Below are 19138 nucleotides of genomic sequence, written 5' to 3' on the forward strand. Positions count from 1 at the left end.
TACTTTGCGTGGGAGTTGTCCAGTGCTCCCTCGCGGCCTCCATATGCCCGTCCCCAGAGCCCACGGTGGCGCCGGCAGGTTCCGCCGGGCGCGGGCACTCTGATGTCCGGCCGCCCACTCCGCCACCGCCGGTGTGTGGCACAGTCACGCGGCCATCGTGCTGCCGACTCTGAGGAGTAAACACACCCACGGACGCTGAGTGTAGAGGAGTGTTGCTCACACACACACACGCACACACACACACACACACACACACAAGGGAAGTCCATAATCTCCGGCAGGTGCTGTTATGCAGACGAGCGGGAGCCACCTGCTCCGCGTCCTCCGCGTCCGGTGTCTCCTGTCATCCTCCTCCCTCCTCCTCAGTCTCTCCTCCTCCTCCTCCCTGCCTCCTCGCTCTCTCCTTCTCCCTGCCGCTCCATCTCTCCTCCTCCTCCTCCTACCTCCCCCACCTTCAGCCTTCCTCCTCCTCCATCTCTCCTCCTCCATTCCCCCCTCCCCCCTCCCCCCCCACCCTGTAGCCGTTGGACGGGTGTCTAAGGCCTATGGTCTCTGGTCCCCTTCCTGTGTTCCTCCAGGTGCTGCTCAGCCAGGTGCACCGTCTGCGAGCGCTGGACCTGCTGGGCCGCTTCCTGGACCTGGGACCCTGGGCCGTCAGTCTGGTGGGTTCAGGGCACGCCGGCCCCCCCCGCACGCTGAGCCTCCAGCGGTCGCCCACTGGCTCCGTCTGTTGGTTAGAGTGGTTCCATACCAGAAATGCCTCTGATACGGCTTAAAAGGCACCCAACTTATTTTTCCGACAAACCAGATAATAAAGGACAGTTATATAGAATTCTCTGTAGATTTATATACGTTACGTTTTGGCCGCTTAACAAGCCTTTATCCAAAGCGGCTTACGTACTTGTGTACTAAGCAAATGAGTACATTTTGTCGACAGTAGGTAAACCGACAAGTGCTGTTAGTAGTTCCAATACCAGATGCTGTATTGGTATATTATACAGGTTTACTAGTATACAGCTGCTAAAAGAAGAGGTGTGTACTCAGTATCGGCCGATACTCCAGTTCAGGTATCAGTATCGGTATGGGGTTTGTACGTTTGTTTGACTCCCGGCTGAAATCGCCAACGTTCTCCTGATCAAGCAGCCCTCAATTTGTACTTTCTTTGAACATTACATCCAATAATGCCACAATGTTGAAAACGTGATTGAATCCACCTCGCTGAATATGGATGTATCCATTGTGTATGGCCACAGGTTTGACAATGATTCATTCCATGCATGCCCGGCGAGAAACCAGAAACCGTGCGTCGCTTCAATCTAATTGATGCACCTGTAGAGAGGAGAATAACGAGTGTGCAGCACTGGACTTTTTACGCTCCGCTATAAAAGCCCAGTGCTGGGGGCGCCCCGGTGGCTCAACGGGCAGAGCGCGTACCGCGTAGGCACTAGGGATCGACCGATATGGATTTTTTTAGGACCGATACAGATTTTTTTTTTTCATCAGCCTTAGCCGATAACCGATACGCCGATACCGATTTTCTTGAGCCGATATTTGGTGCCGATAATACCCTGGAAATCCAGAGTTCTCGCAAGAGCATAATTTGAATTTGCTCAGCGAGTCACTCTGGGAACAAGCTATATACTCTTGTATATTCTGGGCCTCCAATTGCCAAGAACATTAATCAATCACATCGATGTGTCAATATAGGCAAAAGCGTTGCAGTTTTACCGACCGGATACGGAAAGAGTCTTATCTATTGGTTAGCGCCACTGGTCTGGATACGTCACCCCTTGTATTCTTCTGATTGGTCATTGTGTTATCCAATGCGTGTTATCCAGTGATATTTTCAAATGCATGCTTGATGCCTCGAGTTGGGCCATTTTCATTACTCGTTGCCAGACCCTACAGCTTTTCTAGTTGTGGGTCTGGATTTCCAGGCTAAGCCTCCCTCAATTTACATCATAAAAATGAAACAATGATGATAACATATGTTACAATGTCTCACTTTAAAAAAAAAAACATTTATTGAACTGTCTGTAAATCAGCCCCCAAAAAAAAAAGAAAAAAAAAAAGGCTGATACTGAAAAAGATATTGGCCGATACGATGTACGATTAAAAACCGCAAATATCTGCCGATAATATCGGCCGGCCGATATATCGGTCGATCACTAATAGGCTCAGTCCTGAACGCAGCGACCCGGGTTTGTATCCGGCCCATGCTCTTTTGCTGCATGTCCTCCCCCCTCTCTCATACCTTCCTCTCTATCTCTCTCTATAATAAAGCATAACAATTTCAAAGATAAATCTTTAAAGGTCCAGTGCTTCCCCAATGCCGTGCCGCGTTTTACTGAGGCCTCGTGTTGTTCTGCCCCAGGCGCTCTCCGTGGGGATCTTCCCCTACGTGCTGAAGCTGCTCCAGAGCTCGGCCAGAGAGCTCCGTCCCCTGCTCGTCTTCATCTGGGCGAAGATCCTGGCCGTGGACAGCGTGAGTGACCTCAAAAACCTCCACATTCTTCACGCCTAATAATAAAACAAACATTCTTTCAAGGAGGATCCCCCTGGCTAGAGGTTAGTGTCGGTTCATCGGGCGGGCGATGAACTGATGAAGGGCGGTATCATATCACAGCGCAGCGCTGCAAAGCATTGACTTAGGGAAGGTGTTGGCAAACAAGGATTAAACCAGGTTGCCGTCATATTGGTTTTATGTGAAAAAGCGACAAACTATCTGTAATCAATGTACTGCATTTTTTAATTTGGACTGCATTCATACAGCGCTTTTCCAACCACTGGCCACTCGAAGCGCTTTACAATCTTGCCTAACATTCACCCATTGATGCACATTCACACACCGACGGATGAGTCATGCATCCAAGGCGACAGTCAGCTCGTCAGGAGCAGTCAGGGTCATGTTCAGGGACACCTCGACACTCTAGGAGGAACCGGGGATTGAACCAGCATCCTTCCGGTGACCAGCAAACCCGCTCCACCTCCTGAACTACATGCCGCCGATCAATAAAAAAACGAAAGATCCAGTGTTATCTATGCCTCTGTCATGCTTCATTTTGTATTCATCAAGCGTTCGGCGACCACTGTCGGAAGCTCTAGCCCCCTCGTGTTGGGTGCCTTCTGGGTGTTCACGTGACGGAGAAAGGACACACGCGCTCCCAGGAGGTGTTGTGCTATTGGATGAGTTGGACAGTGCCTCAATCCCTCTCCACCGTGACCATATGACAATGGATGATGTGTTTCCCAGCCAGCATCAGGAGGGGCCATCTGCTGTGGGATATTTAAAGGGACGATATCACGCCACCAGGTGCGAGTGTGATTAGCCATTACAAATCTGCCTTTTCCTGTGTTTTAGTGACAAGTGGCCATGTCTACCTAGATGTATGCTGGATAGATCATTCTACCAGCCTACCCAGTGGACTGTAGCAAATGTTGCTCATCTAGCCATCATACATCATACATCTATCTATCCATTAAACACCGGACGAGGCAGATTTTCAAGCGGCTCCTAATGACTAATCACTCTCACCTCATTTCAGAATATCGCCCCTTTAATCGTATTACTCATACTCATTCGATGACGTATATTGGTCTTAATAATATAGAAGTATGCTCTTATTTGGGCTATATTAGTCAATTAGTTATCGCAGGTAGAAAGGGTGTTTTGTGGCAACCACCATCTGTGAAACATATTTGAGAAAAGCTTTGGAAAATTAAATTAACTACAATTCAATCCCCTTTCTGAGGCCCTACGGAGAGTGTCCGAACGAGGCCTTTTTTGTTTTTTGCCGTTTTGTATCAGGGGGCGACTCGATAACAACAACGAAATATAATTTAAAACAAATTGCCCTCTTTCATCGTTCATTCTGGCAGGGTTCGGGAAGGGATATTAACTATGAATGTCTGTTCAATCAAGGTGCGCCCGGTGATATTAGCGATTCGGGTTGAATGCAGAGTCTATTTGGCAGAGCAGCGTGTGCCCGGATACCAGCGGTTTTAATTAGCCTTGACTCATCAATTTTCAATTTTAGACTTCCTGCACTTTGTTGACTGAAAGAGCACAGGTGTGTGTGACTGTGGTTACCCTCATGTGTGTGTGCACGTCTACAACAGCGGAGGCAATCAAATACAAATGATGAATACAAAACCAAGCTCGCCAGTGAGGATGTCGGTATTCACTGCAGGGTTTCTGATTGGCCGGCCTTGGAGACTGTGCCGTTCATTCAAACCGATTTTTTTTTTCTCAGAGAGCCCTTCATATACTTCCACACTCTCACCTGTTATTGTTTTCTCTCCCCCTGTTTGTCCCTCCTCTCTCCACCTCCTTCAATCAACTCCTCCTCTCTCTAACCTCTTTCAATCGTGTCCTCCTCTCTCCCTCCTTCAATCGTGTCGTCCTCTCTGTGTTCTCCTCCACCGGACTAGTCGTGTCAGGCTGACTTGGTGAAGGATAACGGTCACAAGTACTTCCTGTCTGTGCTGGCTGACAGCTACATGCCGGTGAGTACGGCACAGAGTCACGTACGTGGGCCGATAACCCGTTCATAATTCATGGCGTTTCTTATAATAAAATGTGCACGGAAACGCATTCTGATGTCGATTTTTTAATTTTCTCCATGGAACGTGTGGTTCAAGTAACATAAATAAGTTTATGGTTTGATCTTTTGTGTTTGTGTTGTGTTCCAGGCGGAGCATCGCACAATGGCTGTGTTCATATTGGCCATCATCGTCAACAGTTACACTACGGGACAGGTATGTGTGTGTGTTTGTGGACCCTGAATTGTTCTCCCGGTCTCCCGCGACGCCATTTCCGTGCCCATACTTCAGATGAACTGTACTGTATGCTGTAGCTGTAGCTATGCTGTACGTGAGTGAACCGTCCCCAGATCGAGAAGACAAGAACATGAAAAGATCGTCAACAGAAACGACACGGAGAAGATAGATCGTTGGACTCACAGCATAATTGCCCAAGTCATATTTCAGCGGAATTATGATATCTAACTGAACCCTACTCTCCAACGCCTCATTGGCTATATCCTAAGTCAATCAGAGGGCTTTTTACAACCATAATCATTATCTAAATACAAGATGAACCTTAAACATGACTTGGGAAATTATTCTATGAGGTTAACGATAGTTTTGACAAATAATTTGATAAATCAATATCCAAAACTTAACGGCAACGGATAACCCTCTCTCACCTTACCTTTCCATTTCACCGACCGTTTTGAGGGGCTCGTTCTGGGGCTCTGTTTTATCAGACCTTAATCATCGCTCATCAGTCTGCACGGGGTGGGGTCAGTTTGGGTGGTGGGTCAAAGACAGATGGATAAGGACTTTATTAATCCCTCGGCGAGGTTCCTTCAGGAAATTGCACTGCCAGCAGCAGCGAACCCCACGTTACAAATAGAATAACAGCATAATATAAATGTGCAAAAGTACAAAATACTAAATGCGAAAAATAAAAAATGTATATATGCAGGGAAACGATATAGGAGAAGAACAGCACACTGGCCGATGTTCACATGCGGGAGTGCTGGTGGGGGCTGGTACGAGCCTACTCGAATGTACCTCCAGCTGTCCTCACTCTAGGTGCGTGAGCGGTATCACAACGGTCCATTATTATAGCAAACTGTCGGCGTCGAGTGCTCTCCGGCTTTATGTGCCCTCCCGGCCCGGCCCTCTTCCCCACTCCCCCACTCCTCCCCTGGGCCTCGTGGGCTGTTCCTCGTGGCGGGCTGGGTCGTCTGGGTCTCATGAAACGTCAGTCGAGTCAGGCTCATGCACTCTGGCCCAGCGAAGGACCCAGTCATCCCTCAATGTCCGCGTGTTTACCTAATGCCTCCACCTCTCTCATTGGCCGTTGAATAATAGATGATCTCCAACAGTTCGCCGAAAAAGCGACTCTCTCTCTCTCTCACTATCACTCTCTCACTCACACTCTCATTCTCACTCTCACTCTCACTCTCACTCTCTCACTCACACTCACACACACACACGTCGGGGCTAGTGGTGTTTAAAGCTGTCTCGTCACACACACTGACCCAAACGGCCCTGTGTGTGGAGCCTAAGCAGCTAAAATGACGGCAGAAATGACGGAAGGACTTAATAAGGCAGAAGGAGCTGCTTACCTAAGTGTGCGCGAAATGTTGGTCAAAATTGGTCAATGCATTATGTACGTGTGGAGGGCTGTGGGAACAACTCGCTCTGGTTATCCAAGCCTGATCTTTATTCTTTCTAAGCACATAAAGTCTGGATGTGGAGATGTGCAGCAGATTAAAATTAAATTATCCCAGGAGATCATTTTTGGCAAAGATGGATTCTGTTGGCTTCAGTGAATCAAAGACCCGCTTATGGGAACAAAGTAGCTCGTTGCCTTATCATGAGGAATAGGGAACCACAGCATTGGTATTCATGGGGACTATCGTTAATTAAAATCTTGTTCCATTGTTGGCAAAAAATAGTTTTGTATCGAACTACAATGCCTGTGATTATCAGATAGTAACGAGAAGTGATGGTAATAAGATTAACCGCAAAAGCTGTGCGAAAAAAAGCTCTCAGTTGGCAGCCCCCAATGTTGAAGATATTAGTGTTTAAATTTGCTCTGATGGAGATAATCGGATGATCTCCAGAGATCATCCGATTATCTCGAACTGAGGTAAACCTATTATCACTGAAAAGGATCAAATAGGCAGTGAGCATTGTTGAAAGCCCTGTGTTCAGCCCAGACGCACAAAAGGTATCAACCCAAGCGACGATGTGAAACAGTTACTCGTCAAAACTTTCCCCTCGTCTGACAATCCCCGCCCGACTTTCGAAACTCGACGACGGCACGTGACCCGATCGCGTGCTGTGATACCACAATGTCGCTCACCCATCGTCTCTTCTTTCTTTCCCTCCCTCCCTCTCTGTTTCATCTCTACCCCCCATCGCCCCCTTCTCTCTCGCTCTCTCTCTCCCTCTCCCTCTGTTTGATCTCTACCCCCCACCGCCCCCTTCTCCCTCTCTCTCTCTCTCTCTCTCTCCCCCCCTCTCCCTCTCTCTCTCCACCCCCCATCTGCCCCCCCCGGCCGCTGTCCACCAGGAGGCCTGTCTGCAGGGCAACCTGATCGCCAACTGTCTGGAGCAGTTGTCGGACCCCCACCCCCTGCTGCGCCAGTGGGTGGCCATCTGCCTGGGCCGCATCTGGCAGAACTTTGACTCGGCGCGCTGGTGCGGCGTCCGGGACAGCGCCCACGAGAAGCTCTACATCCTGCTCTCAGATCCCATCCCCGAGGTGGGTGGATCAGAGGGGCTCTCTGGCTCCGTCTGTCACGGTCTCGCTCTATTGCTCTCTCTCTCTCTCTTGCTCTCTGTCCCTCTGTCTTTCTCTGTCTCTCTCTCTCTCTCTCTCTCTCTCTCTCTCTCTCTCTCTGTCTCTCTCTCTCTCTCTCGTTCTGTCTCTCTGTCTCGCTCTGTCTCTGTCTCTCTGTCCAGCTCTGTCTCTTTCTCGCTGTGTCTCTCTCTCTTGCTCTCTCACTCTTTCTCTCTCACTCTCTGTCTCGTTCTGTCTCTGTGTCGTTCTGTGTCTCTTGATCTCTCTCTCTCTCTTGATCTCTGTCTCGCTTACTCTCTCTGTCTCTCTCTCACTTTATTGCTCTGCCTCTCGCTCTGTCTATTTTGCGCTCTCTCTCTCTCCTCTGTCTCACTCTCTCCTCTCTCTCACTTTGTCTCGCTCTTCCGCTCTCTCTCTTGATCTGTCTGTCTGTCAGTGTTTCTCTTTCCATCTATCGGTTGATATCACACATGCACACAGGGTGGGAATTGGCACCCACGGGACGCAGGTTGATTTAGTAATGGTGGATAAATGTATCAAGCCCACCTGCCACTCTGGGTGGACGGCCAGGAGTAAATAATCAAAGATCAGTAAAAGGCTCTGATTTCATTATCTGTAGGCTGAGAGACATTAGGCTGCGACGGTATCAAGGTACTTCGGTATATCAGGGTATTTAAAAAATTCCAGAAGGTAGGATTTTCAATAACGTCCAAAAATACGGACTCTTCTCTTTCGGTTTTCTCGAAAGGGGCGTGTGCTGGGCTGTAGCCACGCCCACACGTGCCCGCTGAACAGTCGCGTCGTTTCACGCTCGCTACCTAGTCTAGCTGCTGCCTGTGGGCGGGAGCCAGGGCGGGAACAATCAACTGTCAATCACGATCGAGTTTACAACCGCAGTTTACAAACTACAGTTTACAACCTCAGTTTACAACCTCAGTTTACAACCTCGGTTCCCAGCGCTACTCAGCTCCCTTGGAACCATGAAAGGCTTTGCAGGAGTGCAAACCTTTGTATCATCTTCATCCATATCATTATGATTGTTTTTTGAGCTTATGAATGAATATTGTCCCATTTGAAGCAGTCTATGTGCTTAGGAAAAGTATATTAGGACGTCCCTTTTTGTGATGTCGTCTCTGTCCAGGCTGCTCTCACATACCAACTGCCAGTGAATTATTGCAAACTTATCTTCCAGTCGAAGCACTTAATTTCACCGGCATTGCGCTCATGAAACAATTTGCTGAGACGAGGTAGGGCTGGATCGAAACCCGACACGACGTATAATTGTCTCTTCCGTTTCGCTCGAGGCAGCGACACTCAATCCCATCACTAACTGAATATTTAATGGAAGCGTGAAAATATTGCCACATATAACTTAATCTTTGGATGACTACTCTCAAGTACAAAAGCAGTTTATCAGCCGCCTGATTTCATTCAACTGCCAGTCTGCCAGCAGCACCTGCACATCATCTCTGCCTCAGTCCGCTGATCTGTTGCTACCCACCAACAGGTTTTACTGTCCTCCGGCAAGTCGACGTACGAAGGAATCTAATGCGCAGGAAGGAGAACGAGTGCATGTAATTATTATATAATGTGCGTATTAAGTATTTAGACGTAACAAGACGTGTGTAAGTAGGCTAATTGCATATGAGACGCACAGCAATGTAGGATAAACCATGACGCTTTCATGAAAAAGGGATTTCCTTTTTTACATTATTTATTTAGTTGACCCTTTTTGTTCAAAGCGACTTACAATAAGTGTGTTCAACAAATGAAGATCAAAAAAGGACATGAAAGATCATGCAAGTACATCAAATTCACAAATAGGACAACTGCTCAAGATACATTATGAGACATTTTTGTTAGAGGGGTCCTATTATGCCCTTTTTTACTGTTTATTATTTAATTTGTTTGACCTCATAGAATTGATTAGAATTGACAATAAAGGGTTGTCCAGCACATTATTTTTAGTATTACAACCCCTATGTGAAACACCCTGTTGCTTAGAATTTTGAGGCATTCAGAATCTTGGTGCTGACAGAGTGCTGACGTCTCTTCAGGCACTCTGTCTACTATGGCTTCAGTGCTACCTTACCAATGTGAGCCTGAGTCGGTCCCCGAAAGTGATAATGTAGCTGACGAAGTTAATGACGAGCGCGATGTTAGTCATAGAATGGACCAGGAAATTTCACAGTGGTAAGTTTTTGTTTATGCTATTATATATATATATATATATATATATATATATATATATATATATATATATATATATTATACACGCGCCACGCCGCAGCGCTATCATTCCGTAGCACTTCTATTTTTGACGCGAGCCGTTGCTGAACCGCGTCAATTGCAACAGAGCAGATCGAGCCGGGCAGGAAGTGAAAAAGTAAAAGCCATAGAGCATCCGGTCAATTTTCAAAATAAAATACAATTCTCAGCTCATGTAGCCTATCACAACTTCACATCAACATTCCGTCATGACCAGTGGCACCAGGTCAGCAGTTAATCAATCAAAGGGTCTCAGCGGGACGGCAACATGGACGACAAGAGACTGACTGATTGAGACTGATTGAAGTGGAGCAACATAAAATAATTTATGAAATAAAATCATCCTTTTTATAAGGACAATGTCAGAAAGGTCTGGCAGTTAATTTAATTGCAGTAGTTTTGGGAGTGGAAGGTGAGTACATTAGGTTTAGGATTATCGCGTGAACACGGCTATATAAATTTTTTTATTTTATATAAATTCCCTCAAATAACATATTTGGTCCCCGGTGAAATGTCAGTAGGGTATGAAGAAATGTTACCACGGCAGTTTTTATTATTATCCCTCATAGGGATGGCGCAGGATATGCTGAGTCTGCTAACAATAAATATATTTATCTCGCTACATCCGAAAATGTGTGCATAATTCGGAAACTGAAGCAGACGGAACATACAAAGTCGACGGCCATGTTTATTACATCTAGCTTTTATCCATGCATTTTCGTGTGGTGCAAAGAAGCGCAGATTGTTAGCAAATTGAGCAATCCCTTAGTATCTGATGAGGTGTTTGGGGAAGACCAGTACACCAAAATCCACAGATGTTCATACTTTGCTACTCGTTGCGGTTTCTCGTTAAATTAACAGCTTAGACCGTTTGCTATGGAGTGAGATGGGACTCTGTGCTGAGATAAACATCTCAACGGCCCGAGTGCCAGAAAGGGCTGCTCTATAGCTGTGCGGAGAGACCAGTGTACAGTTACTTTGGATTACTTTGTTCATTAATCCTTAATGAGACACGTTCAATTTAATACAAACTTTGTAGTGGAAAGCTGGACGCTACCATTGCGTCTTCGTTGGGGTGTTCCTGGCGTGCTAGTGGGAATGCATTTTGGTGGGGGTGTTATCTGTGAATATTTTAAATATGTAAAAACATGTAAACACATAAACACAGACATATACACATAAAAACACATATATACACATATAGACACACACACAAATACATAAATACACATATGCATAAAAACACAGACACACACACACACACCTATAAGTACATGCCTGGACTAGTAACATCTGTCAGCAGCCGAAGCTAGATCTCAGTGGAACAGGAGATTGGGGAAAAAATGTGCTTCGTCTCAAGTGTGAAGAAAGCAAACTTTTTGTTCTGAACTCTAGTGATTGTATTAGACCAGTGGTTCCCAAACTTTTTGTGCCCAAGGCACACCAAAGGACAAATAAATATTTCAAGGCACACCTATTGTGCAAAATAGCCTTATAACACGTGTTATCACTAATATCATCTGTTTATCTGTTAAGTTTATAATTATTTACTAATGCCAAATAAGAGGTGACAAAGACAACTATTCTACTCATGAAATATTTATTAACAAAATACTTCACAAAAATATTTAAACTTGATCAAATTGGGCTTAATCAAACACACCCATTTCAACCAGGCAGGTGAGGCAAAGGAAACAGAAATTCAGCAGAGAACTGTCCATGAGAAAGCTGCATGGTCCTGAATCTGACCCACAAATTATAACTGTAACATTTAGAATCAGGCTTTTTTTGTAAATATTCTGCCTACTAACAAATCAGTGGGACACATGTGCCTGTCGGGGCGCACAGATTTTTTTAATCCTTGGTGGCACGGAGGAGAGGGCCACTCGCAAGTCCTGCTCAACAGAGAGCCGTGACCTGGTCTTGTTCTTCATGTAAACAAGAGTGGAGAACGCCAACTCACACCGGTAGGTGGTGGGGAAATGAAGAAGTTGGTCGATAGCGTGGTGGGAGATGGTTGGATATTCTGATGCACAAACCAACCAAAACTGATCGAGTGTGAGCTCACTAAATTTCAGTTTCAGCGTGCGGTCCGCACGGAGCTCTGCGCTCTCCTCTCTTTCCTTCATAGTGAGCATCTCGTTTGAGGACTCGGACTCCTGGTTGAATGGGTCTCGGATCCAGTCATTGTCCTCGATGTCCGCCACACGTGGAAAATAGCGCTCAAACCTCTCTTTTAAGGTCTGAAGGTGTTCGGCATATATAGCGCGCTCACTGGCTTTGATGTGTCACAGTCTAAATTAAATTCCCACCTGCGCGAAATGTGGGATCCTCTTTGAGGATTTTTTAAATAGTTTTTAGATAAAGAGTTTGCCTCTGTATTATGGAATGAGTGCATTCAAAGTAGTATATAGTAAATTAAAATAAATATTTTTGTATAGTTGTATACTATATTGCAGTAGGCTATGGTTGTCACAAAATCCCACGGCACACTTGGACTTGCCTCACGGCACACAGTTTGGGAACCACTGTTCAATGGTCGATGGATCATTGAACATGGCCGGTGAGTCACGTTAAGGGCAGCGGGCGGACCTTTTCCAGACAATCCATAGACGGTTGCAAATAGGCTTCTGTGGTGATGATGACCAATCAGACGGCAGCGCTTCCCTGTGGGGCCCAATTATACGGCTGGAGTACGAACCTCGATGGTCGTCTTCGTACATTGCTGAAGAAACGTATCTCGTAGAAGTGCTGGGTTCGGCAGCTGTGGGGAACTATCGTGTTACCTGGGTGGGGTACAGGTTTGGCGCGGTGGAGGTGTGGGGGGGGGGGGGGGGGGGGGGGGTAGGTATCCCACCGCTGGTTCCACTGCCCGGGGCTGTGGACGCAGAGATGTAGGGAAGCTGATGAGCCAGAAGGAAATACTGAAGGCTGAGTACATAGATCAGCAGCTATGAGCGGAACGTTTTTAATTAAATCTGAGGTGTGGGATGACAGCGCTGCAGTCCCCATGGGGATGCTGTTATTTACCTCGGGGGGGGGGGGGGGGGGGGGGGGGGTGTGTGTGTGTGTGTGTGTGTGTGTGTGTGTGTGTGTGTGTGTGTGTGTGTGTGTGTGTGTGTGTGTGTGTGTGTGTGTGTGTGTGTGTGTGACCGACTCTCTTGGGCACAAATACCCATGCATTGTGAACTCTTCGACTGCTTTTCCAAAAATGGGGACACTTCTGTCCTCCTAGTGTGTGGCTGTTTGTTCAAAGGCAGTGTAGGTGAGCAACAGGCTGTCAATGTTGACAGAGGAGGACTCAAACCTGTAGCTAAAGCAATTCACCTGAGACTATCTTCATATTCCATATTCCGGACATTTTGGATTTTCAGTTACTTCGAGGCAAGGTTGGGAACCTTATTTTTTTGGAAGATATAGCCGCAACCAATACAGATTTTATGTGCCAAAAACCCCATATGCTCATTTACATTAGAAGTTTTTTGAGTAAAAGATAACCACGTAAAGAATCACATCATCACTTCTTAACTGACAAAAAAACATGAACTTGCGTTGTTGAATGAGAGCCCATTCCACAATGTGCTCTCAGACCGTGGACGATGATTCAAGGTCTCTCCGTCTGAATGAACTGCTTTCAAAATAACAAGATGCCTTATTTTCGAAATCGGTCAAAAGGTTCAGCTTTTACGAAAGTTTGAATTGGCATTATATTCAATCGACTCACGGACGCTTACGCAACCATCAGTTGACCGGCAACGCGCCCCAAGTATAAGCATAATACTATTCAAACTATTTTGTTATGGTATCACACTAGCATTGGGCGTACAAGTATTTGGGTGGTGTGCAAAGAGGAGTAGTAAGATGTGGCTTATACAACAGCGCAGTTTATTTTTATGCTATTTTGAAAGACACAACCCCATTTACCACCCCTGCGACTTCTATAAATTTGGCCTTATTTCGAAAAACACAGTAATTGTTGTCAGTTGTTTATTCAGAGTCAGTCAGTACCTTTTGGATCTATTCCACATGGTTAAATCTCAGAGAAAAAACACGTTGGCAGTCTTTGTTTGGACTCGAATGTAATCTCCTTAGCCGGCGATAGATTGATGATGCTCTCATTGTTCAATTTGACACTCCAATCTCCCCGGGGAAAGCCCCTGTCGCATCCCCCATCCTGGGTAGTTGGAGGCCTGTAGAAACGCATTTAAAAGGCACTTAAAGGGCCCGGCTGGCACCTGGTTATCAAGTTCGGTGCCTTTTATGTGATGCTGATGCAATTACACTCCCTCTTGTTTCGGTTATGCCTTAAAATTTATAGACGCCCCTGAAATGAAAATGTACTTTTTCACCTTGTTAGCCTCCGCAGTCAATCACAACGGTGAATGAAACATTGATAAGCAGGAAATCTGTTTTAGTTCCTTTACATCCAAACCCAATAAGCACCACTTTTCCCACTGTTAAAAGTGTTTCTGTTTAGAGGCAAGGCAACTTTATTTATGTAACACTTTTCATACACGAGGCAGACTCAAAGTGTTTCACGTTGAAATATCGTCATACAATAAAATTAAATAATAAAAGAAAATGGATAAATAAAAGAAAACCAAGTTAAAGTAAAAAAGTAAATACATGCATTGTAGAAAGTGCAATGTATTTAAGATTTACCAAAAAGCTAAAGCAAACATGCAATAAAATAAAGTAATAAAATAGATAAGTAAAAGAAAACAAAGGCAAAGTATTGTTTTATCTTTTTTAGAAAGTGCAATGTATTTAAGATTAAGCAGAAAGCTAAAGCAAACATAAGTCTTAAGTCTTGTTTTAAAAGTGGTCAGAGTTCTAGACGGATTCAGAAGATGAACTGAACCCCTGAATTTCCCCTCATTTGAAGCCAGCATAGTGCTAGAACACAGCATTGCCACTCATCACTCCATCCCATCGCCTTGTTTTGCCGCCAAGTCATCCCAGGCAAAATTCCCATTTTATTTGCAAATGCTTAATTTTACTGATATGGGAAAGCCAATTTTGTTAACAAAGATGGACAGCATTTATGCAGCACTCTCCAACCAGTGGCCACTCAAAGTGCTTTACAATATTGCCTAACATTCACCCATTCACACACCGACGGCGGTGTCAGCCACACAAGGTGACAGCCAGCTCATCGGGAGAAGTTAGGGTGAGGGTACTCGCTCAGGGACACCTCGACACTCAGAGGAGCCGGGGGATCGAACTAGCAACCTTCCGGTTACCAGCCAACCCGCTCTACCTCTCGAGCTGCATGCCGCCCAAAGACAAAAGGAAAAAGGGCTGTTTGCCCCAGTGTGGGACAGCAGGGTACGATGGCCGTGTGTGTAACGGGGGTTCCACCGTGTGTCCCCAGGTGAGGTGTGCGGCGGTCTTCGCTCTGGGGACCTTCGTAGGGAACTCTGGGGAGCGGACGGACCACTCCACCACCATCGACCACAACGTGGCCATGATGCTGGCGCAGCTCATCAACGACGGCAGCCCGGTGGTCCGCAAGGTACCTGCAACACACACGCGCACGCACGCGCACACGCACACGCACACGCACACACAGACACACACACACACACTCACGGACACACACAGACACACACAGACACGCACGGACACACTCACAGACACACTCACAGACACACTCACGGACACGCACACACACACGCGCACACACACACACACTCTCACTCACTCACTCACTCACTCACTCACTCACTCACTCACTCACTCACTCACTCACTCACTCACTCACTCACACGGACACACACGGACACGTAGACACACATATACAGACACACATATACAGACACACACACAGACGGATAGACACACACTTGCATCATTAGGACATTCTCATTTACGTCTCTTGTTTTTATTGTTGTTCTTGGCAAAAAGCTAATGCCATCGTACAGTACCCCATTAAATGTGCTACAAAGTGCCTCGCAGGCAATAAGATTAAGCCAGTGCGACCATGAAATGCCAGTAATGGTAAAATTCTACATCTTACTAAATGACTATCTTATCCAAATGGCAAAGTTCGGGTAATTACCGAAGTAGCCCACATTATATGTGGATGAGTAATGGTGTGTGTGTGTGTGTGTGTGTGTGTGTGTGTGTGTGTGTGTGTGTGTGTGTGTGTGTGTGTGTGTGTGTGTGTGTGTGTGTGTGTGTGTGTGTGTGTGTGTGTGTGTGTGTGTGTGTGTCGGTCTGTGTGTATGTCGGTGTGTGTGTATGTCGGTGTGTGTGTCTGTTTGTCTGTATGTGTGTGTGTCTGTCCTGAGCAGGAGCTGGTGGTGGCTCTCAGTCACCTGGTGGTCCAGTATGAGAGTAACTTCTGCACCGTGGCGCTGCAGTTCATCGAGGAGGAGAAGAACTACTCGGTCCCCTCGCCGGCCAACACAGCCGGTACAGCACGATACACACGCATGGAGGCACGCACATACACACACATGGAGGCACGCACATACACACACATGGATGCAGGCCTGCATGCACATACACGCGCATGGATTTTTTTTAAACTCTTGAGCCTGAACAGCTAGTTGGGAAACGGATGATGATGTGATGGAGTCTCCCCTTTATCTCTAGTTGGAGTTGATAAAATGAATGGCTCTCGTTCTATTTAACCAGAGGCCATGTCCCTCCATCATCTTAAGAAGGACCCCGTCCTCACACCCTCTTCCGCCCCTGAGGTGAACGTGGTGTAGTGATCGCGGTTCTGTGTCTCCTCAGAGCCGGGCAGCCTGACCCCGGGGCGGGACAGCCCGGCCGTCCCCAGGCTGCGCTCCGTCAACTCCTACACCAACATCCGGGCGGCCACCACGGCCCGCAACCTCAACAAGAGCCTGCAGAACCTCAACGTCAACGAGGAGGGTAGGCCACGCACGCACGCGCACACACACACACACACGCACACGCACGCACGCCCACACACACAATGCTCTCTCACTCATCATCTCGCACAAACTCACACACACACACACACACGTGCACATGCATGCACGCACGCTCACACACAATGCTCACACACACAATGCTCTCTCACTCAATCACTCTCTTTCTCTCTCTCTCTCTCTCTCTCTCTCTTTCACACAGACACACACACACACACACACACCCTCGATGCTCACATACGCTCTGGAACACAGATATAACGATGGTCTCAGGAATGTCGATGACTCAACAGGAGGAAAATAAAATAATTGCGAGCCTTCCAGTCTTTCTGTTATCTAAATGAAACGAGGAAACGCGACGATGAAGACGTGTTGAACCGGCAGCGGCCCGTCAGAGGGGCGGGGGCGGGGGAATGTTACCGCCCACGTCAGCCGTAGATCGTGAACGTCAGCGTTCCCGGGCCCCAGCCCTGCCATCCGTCATGAACGGGAGCGCCGAGTGACTCCGGGAACGCAGAGTGACCCAGTGAGCGTCGACACAGCGCTTCTCTTCATCATCGGGGGGGGGGGGGGGGGGGGGCACAACCTGCCCGCTCAGCCTCACACTAATCACCTGGACGTTAACCGGGGGTGACTGCCCTCGTTAGGAGGAAGGCGCGGCTAGGAGGAAGACGCATATCTCACACCGGATTATGGACGTCAGTGTTTTTCTTTTCGATAAAGGGAGTGGCCCTTTTGATTGCGATTCGGTATGCTCTGTTGATCGCTTTGTTCACTTAGACTCCGTACTAACTGGCTCCAATTTATAAACACATGAATCCACAGCGAGTGCCTCATCACTGGTGCTGTGCCCCCGTACACGAACCATTAGCGTAGATACATGGTGAATGGACCGCATTTATACAGCGCTTTTTCTAACGAGTTGCCGCTCCAAGCGCTTTACAATACCGCCACGATAACATTCACACAGCGACGGCGGCGTCAACCGTGCACAGCGACAGCCAGCTCGTCGGGAGCAGTCAGGGTGAAGCGTCTCGCTCAGGGACACGTCGACACTCAGCTAGGGGGAGCCGGGGATCGAACCAGCAAACTTCCGGTTACCAGCCAACCCGCTCTACCTCCTCCTGAGCCACATGCCGCTAGATCTCTGTTGGTCGACTCGTGCGTCGTCTCCACGTGAACGGCCTCCCTCCCCCCCCCTTCCCCCGCCATCACGACCCCCCTCGTGGCGTCAACACGTGGGAGGGATGCCTGAACCCAGACTGGCTGTGAATCAGCCGCTCGCGCCGCGGCGGTGGCTAACCTACCGGCCGCCGACCAATGTTCGTCACTAACGACCAGCGGGGGGGGCGGCTCGGTGCCCTTTGGTTCCCCTCCGAGCTCAGTGGTAGTACACTTATAGGAGGGTGTGTACTGGTTGGTTTGCTTTGGGTCACCCTTTCCTTTTGCATTTATTCCTTTTTTATTCCTTTTAATTGTTTCTTTATTTTCTTTTCTCTTTTTAGGGTATGATACCTTTCGGTTTAGATTGTCATAACTGTTTGAAGTTGTATTATTGTAACCATTATTTGATCCTGGTTGTGCCATGGTATTACCTGCTCTTGCGTTCTGCCTTTGTAATGTAAATCGTAAATCACCTGTCCGGATACACCCGATAAACGGATCAAATCAAAATAATCCAACATGGTCGAATGAGGGTCACCTTGTGAGAGGAAATACAGGGGAGCGTTAAGATGTCAATCACACTGAGCACTGAAGACGTTGCTGGAAGACTAAGTTAGCAACCTTCACATTTATTAGCTTCCCTCTTCCTTTCCACTTTTGCATCGGGAGAAAGTGTTTGATGTCGAGACAAAACACGGCCGTTGTGTTGCAGAGCAGCTAATCCTCTCTTTTAGCCTCATTCCACTGGTACAATCTCCAGATCACGACTTCTTATATACCAGTGGTTCCCAACCTTTTCGTGGATCGTGACCCCATTTCCAAACCTTAACTTTTGTGCATCTATTATTAGCTTTTATCCAATCAACGTTGCCAGAAATACCAATGTCAGCGTGAACCCTAGTCGCATCGCCTCTACTGCAAACCAAGTGATTAGCAGAAGTTTCAACTTCAATACTTTAATTTCCAAATGCACAGGATATACAGTTACAAAAAGGTTGAGCTATAATGGCTGATGAAATATCTAGAGCTCTTTTCAGAATTCCCTGCGACCCCAGATTCACATCAGGGGACCCCAAGTGGGCCCCGACTCCCAGGTTGGGAACCACTGCTACAGGGGGAACAAGATTGGGGCACTTTCTGCTCAAAGTGCTGCAGGCTGCAGCTTCTCATGATGAGACATGGAGCCATCTCTCTATCTTTGGTGACACCTCGCCTGCTCCTCATTGATTGATCACCCGCTGCTTTCTGAGAGGTTAACCGCCTCCAAAAGTTGCACTATTTTTCACTCTTTTGGCAGGGACTTTTCCAACGCCTGACTCATGCGCCTCAATTTAAATGCATGTGGTTCAGTGGACCTGTCTCACCATAGTGTCCCCACACGTCCCCCGTCCCCCGTTCCCATCAAACTTTTTTGTGTTGAACCACGCGTTCTGTGGGAGAGAAGTTATGAGTTCTATATATTATCCCAAACGTAGAACTC

The 19138-nt window shown here is 47.2% G+C and overlaps 1 protein-coding gene across 1 annotated transcript in view; it reads left to right on the top strand.

Moving 5' to 3' along the window:
* The window catches only part of rptor (regulatory associated protein of MTOR, complex 1), a 124248-nt gene that overhangs the window by 67593 nt on the left and 37517 nt on the right, over positions 1–19138 (top strand). Inside the window, exons 9-16 of the mRNA XM_060047408.1 lie at positions 579–662; positions 2375–2485; positions 4432–4506; positions 4693–4758; positions 7091–7282; positions 14964–15104; positions 15886–16006; positions 16334–16474. Of these exons, the coding sequence (XP_059903391.1) occupies positions 579–662; positions 2375–2485; positions 4432–4506; positions 4693–4758; positions 7091–7282; positions 14964–15104; positions 15886–16006; positions 16334–16474 (931 nt within the window). The remainder of the gene's footprint in view (positions 1–578; positions 663–2374; positions 2486–4431; positions 4507–4692; positions 4759–7090; positions 7283–14963; positions 15105–15885; positions 16007–16333; positions 16475–19138) is intronic.

Source organism: Gadus macrocephalus, chromosome 3, assembly GCF_031168955.1.
Source record: "Gadus macrocephalus chromosome 3, ASM3116895v1".
Taxonomy (NCBI): Eukaryota; Metazoa; Chordata; class Actinopteri; order Gadiformes; family Gadidae; genus Gadus; species Gadus macrocephalus.